Below are 18,862 nucleotides of genomic sequence, written 5' to 3' on the forward strand. Positions count from 1 at the left end.
TTAGTTCAACTGTACTAACTACTGTGCTCTACAATCTAAAACCATTTCATTTGAAGATAATGAAAACTACTATTTGTTTTAATAGTTAAAAACTGGCTTTACAGCAGACAGAAAATAATAAGAGACTTTGATGTCACATAAATCATTGTCCTTTCATACTGAATGGAATACAGAAGAATGAAAGAGTATCTCATGCAAATAGAAAAGATCTGGAAGTTACAACTCTTTTAGCAACATTAATGACACTATGAGGGGCTCTAAATACACAACTTGAAATTTTCAGAAGTAAGCCATTCATTTGAAACAATTAAGATCTGATTTTAAGGTATCCTAAGTACTTCCCTGTCTCACTGAAATCAGTTAGATGGAGCTGCCACATGATAACCTCTAAATAGCACTACTAGCTACCCTAAGTTGCGTACTCAGCAAGATTCTCTGAAATTAACGTCCACGTTCATTTCCACCCTTCTGTACTTCTGTCCACCCACAAGATTGCAATTTACTTCAAAAAGGTCTTGTACTGATTAGTTAATGCTTGGGATAATATTCTGAGATTTTTGATGAAATTTGCCCCAGAAACATAAATCATGGACTATTATTAAAACAGAATCACCTCACCAAAACTAAGTTAGTTATTCAGCAAAGAAATGAAGCACAGACGCAAAGGACAGATGAGAGTGGTGCAAGGGACGACATGGGAAAAGAGAACAGTACAAAAAACTCCACTCAAGTAGTCTTAGCTATTCTGATTGCAAACATATGCCTCATTAGGAAGCAAAATTACTTCCATTTGCATTATTAAACTGTATTTTTCAATAACGATAAATTGGATTTATGTTTAGTGAAGCCTTAACCTTTACTCCAGAAGTAAAATTTCCCTGTCATGATGCTATACAATGCCTGGTTTCCAGACCAATAAGCCTATATAACCCAATTCTAAAGTATTACTTCTTTCATTTCTAGGTGGCTAACTATTCTGGAAAACACCGTGTGATGTAACCAAAGCACATTCCAAAATACACACTTAGAGAAACAGGTCCTGTACACGTGTACGAAAAAGTGGTGAGTGAAGACATGGTAGTGGGCAGAGTTAAGTGATGCGTCTAACACTAGAGACTTTATCACACAAAGGGAATGAGAGATTTACTCAAAAAAATCTACGATGAAAACCCAAACTGATCAAATGAAGAAAGTCTGACATCTCCTTTACCAAAGAAAAGAGCAGGAATTCTGCAGAACACAGCCACATAGATTAGGTAGGGGCGAAACAATTGCTTCTTCCCCATGACTAACAGTTACTAACAGGGGGAACTTTACACAGAGGTGATGATAGCACTGATTTAATTCTACAAAGCAAAACAGTAATAACAACCCATGTAGATGGTAAATGCTTTTCTCTTAGACTATCATTTTAACAACGCCAACTAGTGAAGACTCATGACATGTCCTGACTAGTCTTTCTGTGCAAAACCCTGTTTGTTTTTTTATCTTTTTCAATAACCCTCTTGTAAACTAAACCCACACATATCTGCAGGGCAAACACATGAAAAGCTTACCAAAGTTACTGTGTTTTTTGCCACTATCTGGACTGCCTCAGCTCCTGGCCCAGTGACCTTATTTGTTGTCTGGAGGTTGACTGGTGCACTCTGCGCATCAGTGCTGAGGACTGCTTTCTGATTGTTGTTGATAGCAGTAACCATGGCAATGGTAGGTCTCTGACCCACAACAGAGGCAGGCATGGTCGCAGTTGCTGCTTTCAAGACGAGAGGTAGTGTCTTAGTGGTGATCATAGAAGCTGTAGTTACAGTTTTCTAAGGGAAACAGAAAATACACTGTAAGAGACAGAGACACTTCGCATCAGACAGGACGTGGGTTGGTTAGTCGGAAACAATAGACAGTAAGAGAAAGAAAAGGCAGCACTGAGTCTATCTACCTGTTGTTCACACAAGCACATTATCTTACACCCTGGAAAACTGGATAGCTAGAAAGGATTCTCATTTGGGGCACCTGTTGGGTCTATTTGAATCATCTGCAGCATTACAGATTGATTCAAAACAAATTCCTGAGAAAATGACAATTAAGTGTTAGTAGTGGCATATGCATTTTTGGATCTTTTAGTTTCATATTATGTCCAAATATGTGCTGTCAATATCAAACCAAATAAGGTGGAGGTTTATGAAACATATCAGCAAACTAGCTTCTCACCAATTAAAACTCAAAATTTCAAATGGAAACTTTATTTACCGAGATCCTCACAATCAGAGGAAAAGGGAAAAACATTCATAAATTGGTTTCTTTAAGAATAAAAATGTATTTTGACTTTGGGTATCCCAAATTTCAGTTTTAGCCCTACATACAGTTACTTAGCCCTTAACTTTCTTTCCTAAGAATATCAGTAGGGCTATCTTGAAGTTGTAAGAGCTGGCTGTTAGTCTGTCCAGCTGCAGGCAATTAAGTTTAACCTCTGCGGAATGGGGTGGTTTTGGAGCATACATGTGACGCCATGAATTGCTCTCGGCCTGTTTTCAAGAGAGTGGTTTTGAATCACTCAATGCCAGCATTTACCTGAAATGCCCGAATACACTATGTCCACAAATTCCAAAGTTAAAACAACTATAATTTCATATTTTTGTTTTAAAATGTACTGTCTTCTGAGATGTGAAGGGAACAACGGACAATTACAAATCTCATTCAAAAAGCAACAAGGCAAGAGAGTCTCCATATAAAACCAGAACACCATGTGCACAGAAAACTCATCACAAGCGACACTCAACAGCACGGGAAGTGGGCTTATTTCTTTTCTCTTTGGTGTAAAAAGTCCATTGTGCCAATGGCACTGCATCTTCAGAACAGTTACTGGCATGATCAAGTGCTGCTAGTATGAAATAACCACCATGCCCTCACTGATGTCAGCGCTATGCTCTACAACAGGAAAAACGGAGAACCAGGGATCAAGCAGTCTTTTTCGTGTTCTGAACATGCCTCATTTAGACTGCTTGATTTTAATCACACAAGACCTTGCTCTTCTTTCTAATAAAATATTTCCAGTTGGATTCTTTACTATTTTCACCGATATTGTCTCCTTAAACAAAAATGCAGTTAACTTTCACACTTCTAATTTCATAATGCTTAAACTATATCCCGTTAATTATGCACAAGTGTGCAAAAATTCAAACACTGTATAATGCCAAATCAAAGGATAATTAACGTTTCACTTCTATACATTTATACAAAATCCAGACATAATTAACTTTTTCTTGTCACAATGTGAACAATTCCCTTAACTTTTTATCTGAGATTCAAGAGCTTCTTATTAACCTCTGCTGCACCTTCTCCAAAGCAAGAGGCTCCACTCCCCTAATGCAGTAACATTATTCAAGGTTCTCCAATGAGATGTAACATGGTAGCATTTTCACAAGCATTACATTCAGCCATAAACATTTTAAAGAAAAGTGTAATCAATCATGTAATACAAGACTGTGACTCTTTCAAGGGGTTCTAGTAGGTCTGTAAGTACTAAGAGTCTAGCTTCAGTCAGCAGATCACAGAGCTTGAATGTCCCTGTTACTTTGCTGAGCATTAATTACCTTGGTTATTCTAAAAAGTTTTCAATTCATGAATTCATACTGAAGTAGCATTCATAGTAAGTCTGCATTATTTTGCGTAACAACATTGCAAGAATATGACCTTTTAGCAGGCTTGCTGCTTTATGAAAATTTTAAAAGTCCTTCTTACTGGACTATATTACGTATATTAAAATGTCACTATTAAGGCAGCATATATACCTTGACTCCTAAATTGAATTACTCTGAGAATAACCATTGAAAGCATCCTCTTTACTGACACAGCCTTGAAAGATGTATTATTTACAAAAGTAAGCACCAAAAAACCTTCTAGAGAGACAAAACATTTGACTTTTCTTTGCTGAAAGAGATTGAGGGGCAACAGGACAGAGGCACAACCTGAGATGCAAAATGTGGACAGAAGCAAGTGGGGCTACTTCAGAATTATACCAACATAAATAAAAACAGAAAAGTGTTAAGGATAAAAGCTGGCTTATTTATTCAAATGAGAATATGAACTGCCTTTCAGTTTATAATTACTTTCCAACTACAACTGTATCAACGATAGTCAGAAGGGTGTAGCAGTTTTTGACTGTTTCACTAGAGGGCTCTTTAACTTTGAACAAAACCTCAATTTTTACAACCCAGGAGATGACCTGGAAGTTAATGCATGAATGCAAAGTGTGGAATACAGAGAAACACATGAAACTGCTTTTGCAATCATGTTTCCTGACTGAAAAACAGAGACCAGTGATACAGCAAATAGCGATCCATGCCTGTAAATATTTTAGGACACAGTAATATTTACTTCTTTGTTCTGTTTTAGCTTTGATATAGATGTCGCTGCTCAAAAATACCTTTTCCTTAGTTAACTTTGCTTAATTTCGTCAATTATTGTTTTATCAAAAATGCAATTACCTAAGTCTGTCAAATACATTTTTAGACAGCATCCAAAACAACCTGTTGAGTTACTGAGAAAAGTAACAGCCCAGCCCTTTCTCCCCTTTCTGTTTCCAGGAAAAGACAAGACAAGAACCACCATTGGTCAAAGCTATGGTTGTGATTCACTGCAACGTGCATAAAGTAAACTTCATGGGTGGATTCTGCCATCTGCCTGTCCAGGTGAAGGCGAACTGCTGAGATTGCATCAAGGGGAAAAAAGACCTCACACACACTTCTTTTTACAAAACACCTCCATGCACTTTCTTGCCGTTTTATTAGCACACTTTGGGGATTCTAAATAACTGAACAGGAGAGACTTTGAATCAGCTTGGAATTCCCCTCTCAGTAAAAGCAGACCACTTTCTCTGGTGAGTTCTGGGATTATGTCTCTAATCCTATACTGTACTGAAATTCAGTGTACCTTCCCAATAAAGACACCACTTTCTAAAATTCAAACTTTGCAATTACCGTTGTATAATTTTAGACTAACCTTGAAGACTCAGGTAAGTATTATTTGATACGAGTTACATCTGTTTAAAAAGAACCAAGCAGAAAGAAGAGGGAACTATTTTCTTACATTTGGTTCACAGATACAGTGATGAGTCTGTTATTCTTTTAAAAATAAATTATTTTAGTCATACACCTCATACAGTGCATGTAAAGTCTCTACTGTTTCTTAAGACCTACTGGGCATGGACAGACAATCATTCATGCACCTATGGAAAAGACAGGTTCATTTGCTAAACTTTCATTTATTTTTAAGAAAGGTGATACTGCCACCCTTCTTTTCTGTAAGGTTGTCATCTGACTTTTAAACACTACATTTTTTTTTTTGACTCAGATAGGAGGTTATTGCTGAAAAAAAAACCCCACAAGACCTATACGTGTATATGCACAAAAGGAGAAATTCATACTGGTACACTAACGGGCATAAGGGAAAGTTTGTTATTTTCTCTCTGCACTTTTTTTTGTGTTTTTTGTGTTTGGTTTGGTTTGTGTTTTTTTTTGCAGTGAACTTCACCTTCAGCAAGGAAAAGAATTATTGTAGAGATTTTTACCTGTGATCCAATCACGTTTGGAGAGGGTGCAGTAGACTGCTGCTGCTGTTGATGGTGGTGTTGCTGTAGCTGTTGTAGTGGTTGCGGCTGTGGTGTCTGTAGTTTGTTTTCTGACTGTGCCAATGGCTGTATTTGAAACTTACTGTCCGGCTGTTCCTGCTTCACTATCAAATTCTTTCGAAGTTGTTCCACCACTCTTTTCTACCAGATAAACAGAAACAAACAGAAATGATGACAGTTATTTAGCTGCACATATTAGAGAAGATAATAACACCTGAAGTTGCATTTATTTAATGTAAATAAAGAACTGTTCAGAAGCTTAGTGGGATTTCTCTTTTTCGAATTTTAAATATTGGTGTTATCTAATGGGCAGAGTGTCAAAATAGGCCACAGAGGAGTACTGCTGCCCAGCAGGGTGACCTTGCTGTCCTTGCAGAAACCCACCCATCTGAATTCAGCCTGTTCACAAACCACTGCAAGACTTCATTAACCTGTATTCACTTGAGACTGTCAGCATTCAGATTCCAAAGTTTTTGACTCCTTCAAACATGCACCATTCCTACACAGTCATGAAAAAGGACTTCAGGTTGAAGCCTCAGGGCTGACTTCAAGGCAATGAGGATGCCATTTTGTGCCAGGCATCGAAACTGAGTGGAGAGACAGCCAGTTTGAGTGCAGAGTGGGGAATAGGAAGGGCACGGATGTGCGGTCATTCTGTTCCATATTACTGTCACCTGAAAGAAAATCAGACAGGGCTACCTACATGGGAAGGAAACTGCACAGAGTTATCTTTCCCAGCTTAAAAGCTTCCTATTACATTATAGCTTCCATGAAAGTTTGAAATTATTTAAAAAAGAAGTTTTTTCTTCTGGTAGCCATTGTGTATCTGTAGATGGTAACTCAACAGATTTAAGAGCAGACCAGGTGACCTGCAGGATAAGATACCATGTCGCCACATGGGCAATAAGGGCTTACAATTTATGTTTATATTATACTTTAGTGTGGACAAGGGTGAAAACACCACGAGACTTTTTTTACCTTTTGCGAGCATGATAGAAAATGGACATTTTTTCCTACACTCCAACCACTCCCAAATCAGGACAGCTTTAAAAAAATTTAGATATATACTTAAGCCCCCTTGATCAAGACCATACGCATATGCCAAAACAGTTATACAACAAGGTTGGCTTCAGAAGAGGACAATGAAGTCAACAGACGTGGCAGGGACTCAACTGAGAAAGCTCTAGCGGAAACAGAAACGGTCAGGAAACCTCTACCAGAGCCAGGCGCTGACAGAGTGGGCTGCCCCAAGCAGTTCCACTTACACGGAACGGAAAAGAAAAAAAACATCCTGACAATATAAAATGTTTAGATTTTTGTTTTGAAGCATTAGTATTAAGACACAGCACAAAACCGAGAGATGGAACAAACAAACAAAAGAATCCAGCTATTTACAACCAACTGAAACAATTTTTCCCCCCGAATTTCTTTCACACAGGATTATGACATTCTGAGCTAACAAAATATCTGTTCTCTGCATAGTTCTTGTGGACATACTGTAGACTTTTGATTCTGAGTATCTTGCTTACAATGAGTTAAAACCGTACTGGGCCTCACACACTGAATGTGTACCTCTAGCCCAGAAGAAGGTAACAAAAGGTGCAGGGTCACAGATTGGCAGATTTGCAACCAGAACTTTAAAAAGCCAAATAAAACACACAATCAATGAAAAAAACACCTCCGTTTCTTCACGTTGAAATGTGTGAGCTCCCATTTATTGCAAAAGACTGAATTCAGCAACTCAGAGGTGTACAGAAGGACTGCCTGGCTTCCACAACCCCCCGAGCCCTGGCTGGGGATGCAGGCTCAGCTCCAACAATAAGAGAAACATAGGCCCAACTTCACCGAAAATTCAGGGAGTTGGTAATGGACAGCAGTGTAAAGGAACTATTTTACGCTGCATCCAGAAAAGTGCTAAAAGCTGTCAAAGCCCAAAAGCTGTAAATTGTTTGTTCCCTGCTAGAACAAGGAGGAAATAATAGGAGGTGTAGAAGGCATTTTTCTAATTCAGATATTTTACATAGTTTTAAATGGCCTGTGTCTATCAGCCCATTCGTACACATAATAACTGGACAATCATTTAAAATTGCTTTCTGAAAAGACCAACCATGTTAACATGCAAACCAAAGTAACGTGTCAGCAAGCAGATACAAGAGCTGAAAAAACATTTCCAGAGAGTAACTCGAGGGGGAGGGGAGGAGAACGGAGCAAAGAGAGGAAATAATGCAACATGCCTATGGAATACCTGCCAAAAACTGGACTGCACATACACTGCACAGGAGGCTAAAGAATTACTGTACCCGGCGTGAACAGGAAGGGAGTTTTTGTCTTCCACAGCTGCCTGTATGAAGTTCAGTGATAATGCTGCTCTTCTACTGATTCCCTAACTGGAGGAAATCAGCAGCAATGGCCCAAAAATTCATTTCCATCTTGTTCTTTACAATGGGAGAGAACATTAGTGAAAGGATTTTAAAAAAAAAAAAAGAGAGAGAAGAGAGGGAGAGGCAGGCTGGAGGACTCCTGCCATACTGCTATGGCAGGGCGAGAGCCAGCAAGGATGGGAGCAGGAGCGAGGTGAGTCACATCACATTCACATACCGCCTGTTCCACCCCCGGGCCCGAACCACGGCGTGCAGGGCTGGGGAAAAACAGGGCCAAAGCACAACTTTTATTAGTGCCTTGTGCAAAAAATGAGGCTCAGCATATTTGGCACAAGATGGAAAACATGAGTGGAAAAACGCTGTTGCTCTGGAAGTCTACAGTAGCCTGTTAGAGGCTGCTGAGAGCTGCCTGGCAGCAGCATATCCTGCCATCCATATCCATTATGCAGATATTAAATTGGAAGAAACATCTAATGCTTTTAAGATTCAGAGAGTAAAACTGAAGTTTGCAGTGCATGCCAATTGCTTACTCAGTTTATTAAGCTGCTTCTACCAACTGTCAGTAAAAATGCCACACTGAAAACTACAGAAATCATTTTACTATCTGCAAGACTGTTGGGATTATCTGTTTGCTAGTACCTATCAAGAGGGACTCTGAACAACATATTCCAAAATTACTTAGCTTAATTAGCAAAACCAGACGAGACTCTCAGGGTTGCACCTACACAGGAACTAAGAGCAGATCTACGCCCATTTTCAGCACTACCCTCTGCTGCGTCCTCCTCTGCACGGTCTCAGCCCACGCTGTCGGTCTGACACCGCCCGGCTCTTCCACGGCGTCCTGCTGGAACCGCTGCTCTGCGGCCACGCAAGAGCCCCGGCACGTGCCTGTCTGCAGCACTGTGAGCAGAGCCTCGTTTTGTAGGGGATTAAACAAGAGGGCAGTATGAAAGAAACTCTTGTCTACTGTCAGACTTGATACTTCATTCAGACTGTATTTTAAAATTGTTCTTGAGTTACTTGACTGTTGTTAATCAATTTTGAAGGTGGCTTGTGCTGCAGAAATTACAATCTGTATGACAGAAATTTGCCAAGGCTGGTATAAAGTCCTAGCTACGTGCCTTAGAGATTGAGTGCCAGTGAGACTGAAGTTATCTAAAAGTACAGCAGAACTCTTAAGAAATATTCCTAATTCTTTAAATGTAATCACTGCCATTTTTCCTTCCCACGGTTATTTAAGAATATTTAATTAAATTCTGACTGACAAATTCAAAATTTAAAATTGAGATTAACTCAATCATAAACACATCATCATAAACACAACATAATAGTTTTTCTGCATGTCAGAAAGCTCTAACCCTCTCCATATTCCTAAAATAGTTTCTTTTCCTGCAACACTACAGATGTATGAAAAACATGTCTTTCAAGTTTACTGAATTTTCCTCAAAGCCGAACGCCAATCCTCTCTTTACATCCAGAACGTGAAAGAAATTAAGAATCACATCCTTTCTTCCAAACTGTATTCTACCCAAAAAGTAACTGCTAGCCCTCTGCAATGGTTACTATCAGACTACTTCAAAATCCATCTGTCAAACAGCGCCCTGTAAGCATACTTCATAATCTCATAGCTCTTGCTGTCTTGACAGCTTCATCGCTAATCTCATCAAGAACCATTCACACCACTGAGTTCACAGAGCTCTAGACATCTTATATGACCCTTTCTTAAAGGTAATAATTGCAATCAATATTGTGACATTTAGCGATACCACTTTCTCATTCATGCCACAGGCCAGATCCTAACACAGCATTAGAAGATTATTTTGCTTTGATTAAGCAGAATATCTGCCTCTATGTCTTGTTGCCCATAGATCTGTGCCAAAAGGTATCTTCTCTGTGCTCACAGAAAAAACTATTACGAATATGTTGCTATAAGATAAGGAAAGTCCTTGGAGCAAACTTAAAGCTCAGTAAGGTTTAAGTATAACATTATTAGCTAAGCATTATTTCCATTTTAATCAATCAATCAATAACAAAGTAATTCTCTGAGTACAGCAATTTTTAAAATACTAGATCCCTTGTTACATTTGGTGACACATTTTCTTCTTCATCCAGGAAACACATTCAGGAAAGCTAAAGGATAGAATATTGAAAGGAAGGTCTGTTTTTAAACTTCAAAAATCTATAAAAATTAAAACACAAAAATCTTCTAAAAATGAGAGAGAAAAGTAGAGTACTAAACAGCCTTGCAATGCATACCTTTTATATCACAAAAACAAGGCTGAGGTGGTTTGAATTGCTCAACTGCCTCCTAGTGACCTGCTTTCCTCCGCCACCAATTCCAGGAAGTCAGCTATTAGGGATCCTCTGTTACCTATTCCCTCCAATGACCAAGAGATGCTCTCTCGAATATAAAAGTTGCCAACTGCTGAGACTGAAATGGTAAGAGAAAGTACCGATTTCAGATAAGCTCCAACTTGGGAGTGGGGAGGATGGACTGAATCCTTCTTTCCAGCCTCCCGCCCCTCTCCTTGCCAGCCCCATCCCCTGCCGCTACTCAAAGAGAAGTGAAATACCTCTGCTTTTTGACAAAACAGAAAGAGACCAAAACTTCCGTGGCAGAAAGAAGCTAAAAGATTTTGGAGCCCTGGCATAGTTAGTCTTTAACCTGCAAAGAGGGTGCATTTTGGGAGTGGAAATACTACAAGCAAGGAGAATAACTGTACGCTCATCTACTGCTTTAAGACAGGATCTAAAATTTAAAATAGTTAAATCCAATTATAGAAATTGATGACGCAGAATCTACACCAGCAAGAAAAAAAACCTGTTGTACAAAACAACTTGAATTTAATTCCATTGAAAGACTGATCAAAGGAGTATAGAAATATTTTCAGCTATTTCTGTGGTTATCCTGTATTTTTATGGAATTTTGCACTTCTGGCTGTGCTTCACTCATACCCAGATCTTTTTATCCACAAAAAAAATCTAAACCAACTAAATTAGAAAGAATTTTATCCCAAGAAAAAAGCACGGCACAATTTCCTATTTCTTAAAGATGATCAAACTGGCACCTACACCTTTCAGTCGGGAAAGACTCTTGGGGCAGGGGTGCTTGCGTGCTGAATGGGAATGTAGCAGCGGGTCTGGGAGACGACCTCCACTGCAAGCCTGAATGTCTTACTGGGCCTGATTACTGAAATGTGCGCTATTTCTTTTTATAGTTTAAAAACTTTTTTTTTTTTAAACCTTTGTTAAATACACAGATATCTTAAGCATACCCAGTCAATGGCTTCATTGCCAACACTCCAGTAACTGTCCCAAAGAGCACGTGCTGCATTCGGCCCGCAGAAACCATGGCTAAAAGCTGCACAAAGATACAAGGACTTCCGCATGTCTAAAAGGGGTTGCAGAGCATGTTAGGGGAACCGAATGATTCTCCTCCCTCTGCCACGATGGTCCTATGGGATAAAATGAGCAACACACTTGTGATACCGATGAGCACCAGAGATGGACCAAGACAGTACAGTTAATTTTGGTATGCTCTAAATTAATGAGCTTGCTTTGCGGTCTTAATAACTTTAATACAATTATTGAATATGGCATAGGGTACCTTGTGTAAAACGGAATTTAAATAAATCTTCATTCCGTAAAAATCTACTTTGACATTTTGTCAGATAAATATTGCTATATAGCATTGACACGATGTGAAAAGTATTTTTGTCATTAAAAATGTTGGTAAACTTATTATACTTCCTTATATTTTAAATTATTTAAAATAATTACTACAGGTGTGATTTTGAAACAAATACACAGTTCACACATGAACATACATACTTTGAAAAGGAATGTAGGATTTTTCCTTTATGATAGAGAAACACTACTTGAAGTTGCTAGAAATCATTCATAAGTGAATTATGTAAGGTCTGAAAATAATGTTCATTCCTTCATTCTTAACGGGGGCGAATGCTTATCATTTTTTATTTTATTTAAAAATATAGCTAGAATTATAAATGAAAACGACCAAAAATAGCTGCTGTGCCATTCTGCTTTATGTGACTTCTTGATTGCTTTATTTTCAGTACCGTGTCTTTTACCATTTGGAGCACCACAAGACGAATTAATTTTTGGAAAGGAATGTTGTACCATGAAATGCCTTATGCATCACTGTCTTCTCGTTTTAGAATTTCTACTCTTGCACAAAGTAGGGAACCAAGGCTGAACTAGTAGGAGCAGCACACATACAACATTTTCCTGCATCTTATATATTAAATAAATGTAATATCTACCTTCTCACCCCAGTACTTACGTTAACGGAAAGAAACTTGCAAGAACAGCTACAGTAATTAAACAATGAAGCAATTAATGAATGGAGAATTAAGTGTATGACAACAGGCAAAACAGAACAGGAAAGACAGTTAAGTGCAGTACTTTGAATGTAATTAAGGAGGAATGGAATGAAAGGAGGGAAATTAATTTTTTTTTTAAATTTGACAAGGTTTGTTTTGTTTTAGTTTAGGTTTTTCCACTCCCAGAAATACTTCCGAGCACAAATACAAACTGGTAAAACAATGCGCGGATCACCTCAACATGAAAAGGCTGAAGAAACGAAAAAATTAAACTGCTGACTACCATGGAAAAGGTGCTCATTTTAATTTTATCTTCCCTATCTCTGTATTGTTCTACCTCCATTTGTCTGTTTCAGGGAAAAAAAAATCTCCTTAGGAAAAAAAAAGCCACCTAGATGGTGCAGAAATGAAATAAGGGTTCTTTTGTACTTCAACGTAAAGTATGTTTCTATGATCTCTGACTGAACCTAGTTTTCCAGAAGTGTATAATGTGGTCTTGTAAAATCTGTCATGGACTGAAGCTTGGGATATAAAATCACAGCACAAAAAATACTGTGGATTATTATTCCTATGCAGGAGAACACACAGGAACAACCACCCCCCTGGGAAAGCCATTCGCATCTATACGCAGTAGCCAGTTGTCTAAGCTAAACACCCCTGCCAGTGAAGTCCTGCTGCTTCTCTTCCCTTACCTCTGATTTACCTCATAACGTGACATTCTTTAAACTGAATTTCTCTGAATTAAGCAAACCCAGTAGAGCAATTTAAATCTGTAAACTTATTTCATGTTTTACAAAGGATCAACCTAAATAAAAGTCTACTTTCTAACCTGGCAACTCCTCGTATTTTTGAATAACCCAAGTGGAAAGGATAGTCATCGAGTAATTTTACAGTGTACTACTGCACAGTAACACAGTCCCTTGAATAAAAATGAATCAGCTTCAGCAGGATTCTTGTGCATCCTACAGCTATTCCCACGACTGAATCACACCTCCTCTCCTCCTCATGAAAGGAAACACACACAGTTCATGCTCATGCGCTTCACGCATGATAGGAAGTAGCAAGCAAAATGACTAGTTTTATTCCACCACAGAATACAAACTTGTTCTTTTGTGAACAGAAAGATCTGGATGCACAAACTATACTGCACAACCACCTGTTGATTACTCTGATGTTGTTAACAGCATCTAATATTTCTTTTCCACAGCTGCTTCACAAACTAACAGCAGTAGACAGGCTTTTCCCCTATGTCGTCAACCAGATACTGTCTAGCGCCAATTCAATTAAAACCCATCACTAACAACACTGCATCGCAATTCACTGTTGATCTCTACTTCATAGGCAGAATGAGCTATCAGAGCAAAAAGTCATAGTTTCACCTCACTCAAATGAGAGATTTTCTCTCTTCCTAGTTGCTTGAACAGTATATCAAATACAGATATTCTGACCAGCTAAATACCTGCTGTACTACTCTCTTTAGTTAACCAAGCATGATCAAAACAAAGAAAAACGCTTGCTTCACAGAGCAGACATCAAATTAAATCACTGAAGACGACCCAAATTGCTGTTCTTCAATGGTATCAAGGTTTGTGGATCAATCAATGGTGACTCTGAAAAACAGAGCAATGGTTCTTCCTTAGCCTCCCAATTTAAATGGCAAGGGGAGGGGGGCTTTGGCCCTGTGTTTGTTTATCTCAGTGCAAAAAGCGCCTCACTAAGTAAGGCTAAAACTACTCAACAATGAATATTTGGTGAACTTCCACTTCTCTTAAAAACACCCAAGAAAACAGGCATTTTGCCAAAAGAATGGAAAGCTACCTTTTTCATGGGGGATGCAGAGCTACTGGAGACAGTTCAAAGGAAAACCACAAACGTAATCAAGGACCCAAGAAACAACGGTGTGTAATGTGAGGCTTACTGGGGCTCAGCATATCCAGTTTATTAGAGAGAAGTTTGAGAGGTGACTTCTCACTGAGTATAGATATTTATACATGGAGAAGACATCCGATGATGGGAGGGGTTTTAGTTTCTCTGAGAAATGTAAAATGCTGATTCTGTGGCTGCAGGTTGAAGGTAGACAAATTCAACCTTGAAATAAGATGCAGAGATGGTTAAATGCTGGAACAGCATTTCTCTCATAGTATGAGAGGTAATGGCCCACCATGGTTTGAAGTCTTTAGGACAAGGTTGTGCAGCTTTCTAAAGGAAACGCTTAATCTAAATTTTGGAGGAGATTGTACAGTACATGTGGCGGGGAGAGGGCCCTGGAACCTGAGAAGCCTCTGCTCATTCCCATCCCTTACCAGGGACAGTGCAAATGCCAGTGCTGTTCCCAGCATGCTTCTCCAGCACTGAAACTCCGCATAAGGACAGTCTTACTCTTCAGAATATGAACATGTCCAGAGGCACAACCAACCAGGTACACTCAAGGGTGTTTTCTCACCTTCCTCTGAAACACAAGATATTGGCCACAGCTAGAGAAAAGAAGCTAAGCAAAGCAAGCTTATCTTCTTCCTTTGATGCCTTTTATTGTATGCCTTCTTTACATATATAGATTCTTATTGATTTTAGACTTGGAATGGGAAAAAATTTCCCCAGGTCAGACTTCCTGAGATGTTGGTTTTTTCCCCTCCACTGCAATGCAGGATGTGGACTGCCTGCTAGGATTCGCTGGGCAAATTTCCCCTAATCAACCTGCTGACATTGCAAGGGCCTTCAGAATAACTGGCAGCTCAATCCACCACCTGTTTTCTGGAACACAAAGATGTGGAAGACAAAAATTTAGTCTCCTGATGACCAAACTGTCCCAGTCTCCCTGAAGGCAGAAGACGTCACACAGGAATACTGGAGTAGAATGTAACGGCCTCTAACATGCAGAAGTTAAACTGGTCAATCTCCTTGCCCTTTTTGGATTTGCCATGTGGTGTCTTCCTTCTACTTCCTAGATGCAGTTTCACAACTGAAGTTTATCAGTATTCTTTTAAAAGAAAAAAAGGAAATCTGCATGTTGGATGAAAGACAAAAAAACATTTTATGAACATGATAGTTTTCAACAGATGTACATAGTACCTAACTTAATTAACAGGATCAGGCATTAGTATCTAATCTCAAATTATCCATGTAATCTCAAATTTCGGTTTGTTCCTGGAATGTAAACCCAGAAGCTATTCTTGCTCCCACCAGAACTCTTCTCTGTGAAAGCTTAATCCCTTGCTATCAAAATGCCTTAGGAAGGTGCCATCACTTCACCCAGCAAGGTAACAGTAATGTGATGCGCAGACACGAAGAAGCCATTGCTTGGAACAGAAAGATCTTTCTGGCTTTGATGGACACCTCACAGGAAAATGCATTTGAGACCTGTTATATCAATATGGACAATATCCAGCATGAAAAAAAGTACTAACAGAGACCACATAAGGGAATGTAAACATTCCTATCCATAAGTTCATACTACTTCTTCACAGTGTGCTTGCTTGTTTGACAGTTATACTGTCATAATTTTAGACTGTTAAACCTCTGCTCTAGGGTTTATAAAAGATCAGAGCACTTGTCACTCTCAGTGCAGGTAGAGTGAGATAGAGTGGTTGAGCAGTTCATTTTTCTTTCTAATTACACTCCATTAACCTTCCACATGAGAGCTCCCCTGTGCTTTCGTACCAGCAGCACCAACTGGCTGTGTTTGATAAGGCTCAGCAGAGTCTGCAAGACCAGCACGTGTAACTAAAGGAACACTTCAGCACTGCAGACTTAGCAGAAGCTGGGCTGAAGCTCTGTTACTGAGCAGCAGTCGTATTCAGCTAAATTGTACACAGATGGACACCAGCCTCACCCTACCCACTTCCCTCACAACTTTACTCCTTGAACTTCACAGATACATGATCTAGCGTTTGAAAGCCAAATGCAGAACTAGGGAATTATTCACTCTAAGGAACTGAATAGTTACCATGCTTTTACCTCACTGCAGAGACCTGCCAAGAGAAATGCATTTAGAGCATTAAAGCATGCAGGGCAATAGAAAAGAAGTTGTTGTTACATTACAATTAGATCGTGTTAGTGTATGCAACCAGAGAACAGAGAAGGAAAATTCCTTTTGAAATTTAAATCTTTTTTTAATGCACTTTCAGTATCTGGGGTTGTTTGTTGTATGTTCTGAAGACCACACTGTTAACAAACAGCATTATATTTATCTATAACCTTCTCAACGGTGACCACATAAATGATAGGCTTTTCTAAAAAGAGAGACTTCTTCGATTAATAATGTATTCTATGGGAGTTTTAAACTCAGTGCCAGGAAAGCTATATTCCATGTGCATGAAGGTAGATTAGCATTTGTGTATACTGAGCAACAGTGTCGGCACATGCTTACACAGATAAAAGGGAAACAAATTTGGAAGGAGGGATTGTAAACAATCTGGAACAGAATCCAAATTATTTAAAAAATAAATGAAACACTACAAAATCTGCACTTTCAAATGACATTTTATACTATCAGTTGGAATTTTTAACTGTTTCAAATGACTTCACAACATAAAGTTGTGTACGGAACTGGCCTATATAAGTGAGTGATGATGATATTCTTTTCGCTATTACCTCCATTATCCTTTCCCATCCCTCTCCTGTTGTTTAACATATTGCAATACTCACATCTGCATGCATCTCCATAAATAAATATAACTTATTTCTCTTCTATGGTAAGTTTCCCAACCTTCAGCTAATATTTTGAAATGATCTGCTGTTTTCTAAGTCTTGGTAACTCTGAAGTGCCTGAAAGAGAATCTGTTTGTGCTACCTACAAGCCAAGCTACGAATCCAACACTGTCCTTGTTCAGAATGGTACAGGGATTTTATTTCAGAGTTCTGGTGAATGTTGTCAAAGATCCCCTCCAGTACAAAGGAAACAGAGGTGGCCCTTCTCTTCTAACAGAAAGACAAACACTGCTACTGAACCCACCTAAAGTACCCTGAAGAGACTTGGTTTTCGGAGTGATCATTAAAGGCTCTTAACATAAAACTTCTTACATCTAAGTAATTTTCTAATAGATTTTGGACCTCCTTTCCCAAATTTTCTTAAATTTAATCTAAAGATGCCAATTCAGTCTTTAATGCAATTTAACTTGTGCCATCTAAGCCTATAATATCTGACATAAATTCAGAATTCGTGGATGTGACTGAACACAGTGATTCCAAAACTGTCAAGCTGCTGAGGTTGCCTCAGGAAAGCTGAATAGTCAGAGGACAGTTAGTTCTTCCCCCTAAGACAGGCTTGCTGAAAGTGCAAACACAAGTACCTTTGTAACAGTAATTTCTTGGATGAACAATGAATGCTGTTGTTGGGATGCATTTGATTCAACTGAGATGCAAGATGAATTTTGTCAGATATAATTTCTCTACTAAAGATGATGTTCACTATCAAACCTAATAAATTTGAAACACACATGATTAGGACATTGAATAAAATTATCTAAAGCATCCATCTCTCTTGTTTTGTAAAAATGTATCTATAGTGCTTCAATGCTGTAATGCAATGAAATCTTGTTTGAGATGGAATTAAAATTTGTCAGGACAGTCAGGATAGCACTGTGAAGGAAGGCAGAACCACATTTTTGAGCCACACTTAGCTCTTACTTCTTTAAAAAGAATTTTGAATTTATGTACACATGAATTGTACTTAATGCCTCTATAACTTGCTCTTTCATCTTTTTTGGAGTATGTACGAGAATCATGACTGAAAGCTCCAAAATTCCTGGCTGTAAGCATCAAGTCTTGAAACTGCTTTCAGAATAAAGCATTGCAGAGGTGCTTCCACTTCCTTCAGCTGTCCCATCGCTGCTAACACCATCTGGTATACTGTTTTCCAACAAGTGGGCCAAGCTTACCTCTGAAGAATGCAACATTGCAGTCGATGAGACCTTTTTTTAGCTCATCACCTGAGAAATATTCCCCTTCAGAACTTTTTGGTAATGTTTGTTCTTTTCCCAACACCTCTTAGGAAATACTTCAAAAGGAAATATTTTGCTCTATACTGGCTCATCATTCTCTTTTTACAGAAGACCTGTCAGAAATAATGCAAGTACTTTTCTTTTTTATTATGTCAATAAAGAATATCTCTTGAGAGTTTTGGGGGGCCATGAGGTGGGTAAACAGATCTTTTAACCTAACACATACAGAAATATGCAGTCTGGTGATGGATTCTGGAACAGAATTGCTGAGGCTTTTTATACTGTTCTTGTAATAATCCTTCAAGACCGAGGAACTGTTGGTATCACAAATACAAATGTGAGAAACCCATTTTAAAAGGTGGGAAAAGAGTCCTAGTGCAACTGGCTAAAACTCTCTGTATTTTATTTTTTTGGGGGGAGTATTTTTGTTAACAGTATTTTGTTAAAACTTTTAATAAGACAGACTGTAAATGCTACAGATGTAAAATGAACTCTGAAGAAGCCTTTGATTAACTTCTATAACTCTCCAAGGAATTCTCTATCATAGAGAGGTAAGAAATAGAAAATAATACCTCT

The 18,862-nt window shown here is 38.6% G+C and overlaps 1 protein-coding gene across 11 annotated transcripts in view; it reads right to left on the minus strand.

Moving 5' to 3' along the window:
- PHF21A (PHD finger protein 21A) overlaps positions 1–18,862 on the minus strand; it is a 131,251-nt gene that overhangs the window by 20,670 nt on the left and 91,719 nt on the right. For 9 of the 11 annotated variants that reach the window (XM_082317437.1, XM_082317436.1, XM_082317438.1 and 6 more), the window contains 2 exons: positions 5,564–5,764; positions 1,557–1,811 (listed from right to left, as the gene is read on the minus strand). In XM_082317437.1, coding sequence (XP_082173563.1) covers positions 1,557–1,811; positions 5,564–5,764 — 456 coding nt within the window. The remainder of the gene's footprint in view (positions 1–1,556; positions 1,812–5,563; positions 5,765–18,862) is intronic. The other 2 variants (XM_082317433.1, XM_082317432.1) reach the window with 1 other exon arrangement.

This window comes from Platalea leucorodia (assembly GCF_965183815.1).
Source record: "Platalea leucorodia genome assembly, chromosome: 7".
Classification (NCBI taxonomy): Eukaryota; Metazoa; Chordata; class Aves; order Pelecaniformes; family Threskiornithidae; genus Platalea; species Platalea leucorodia.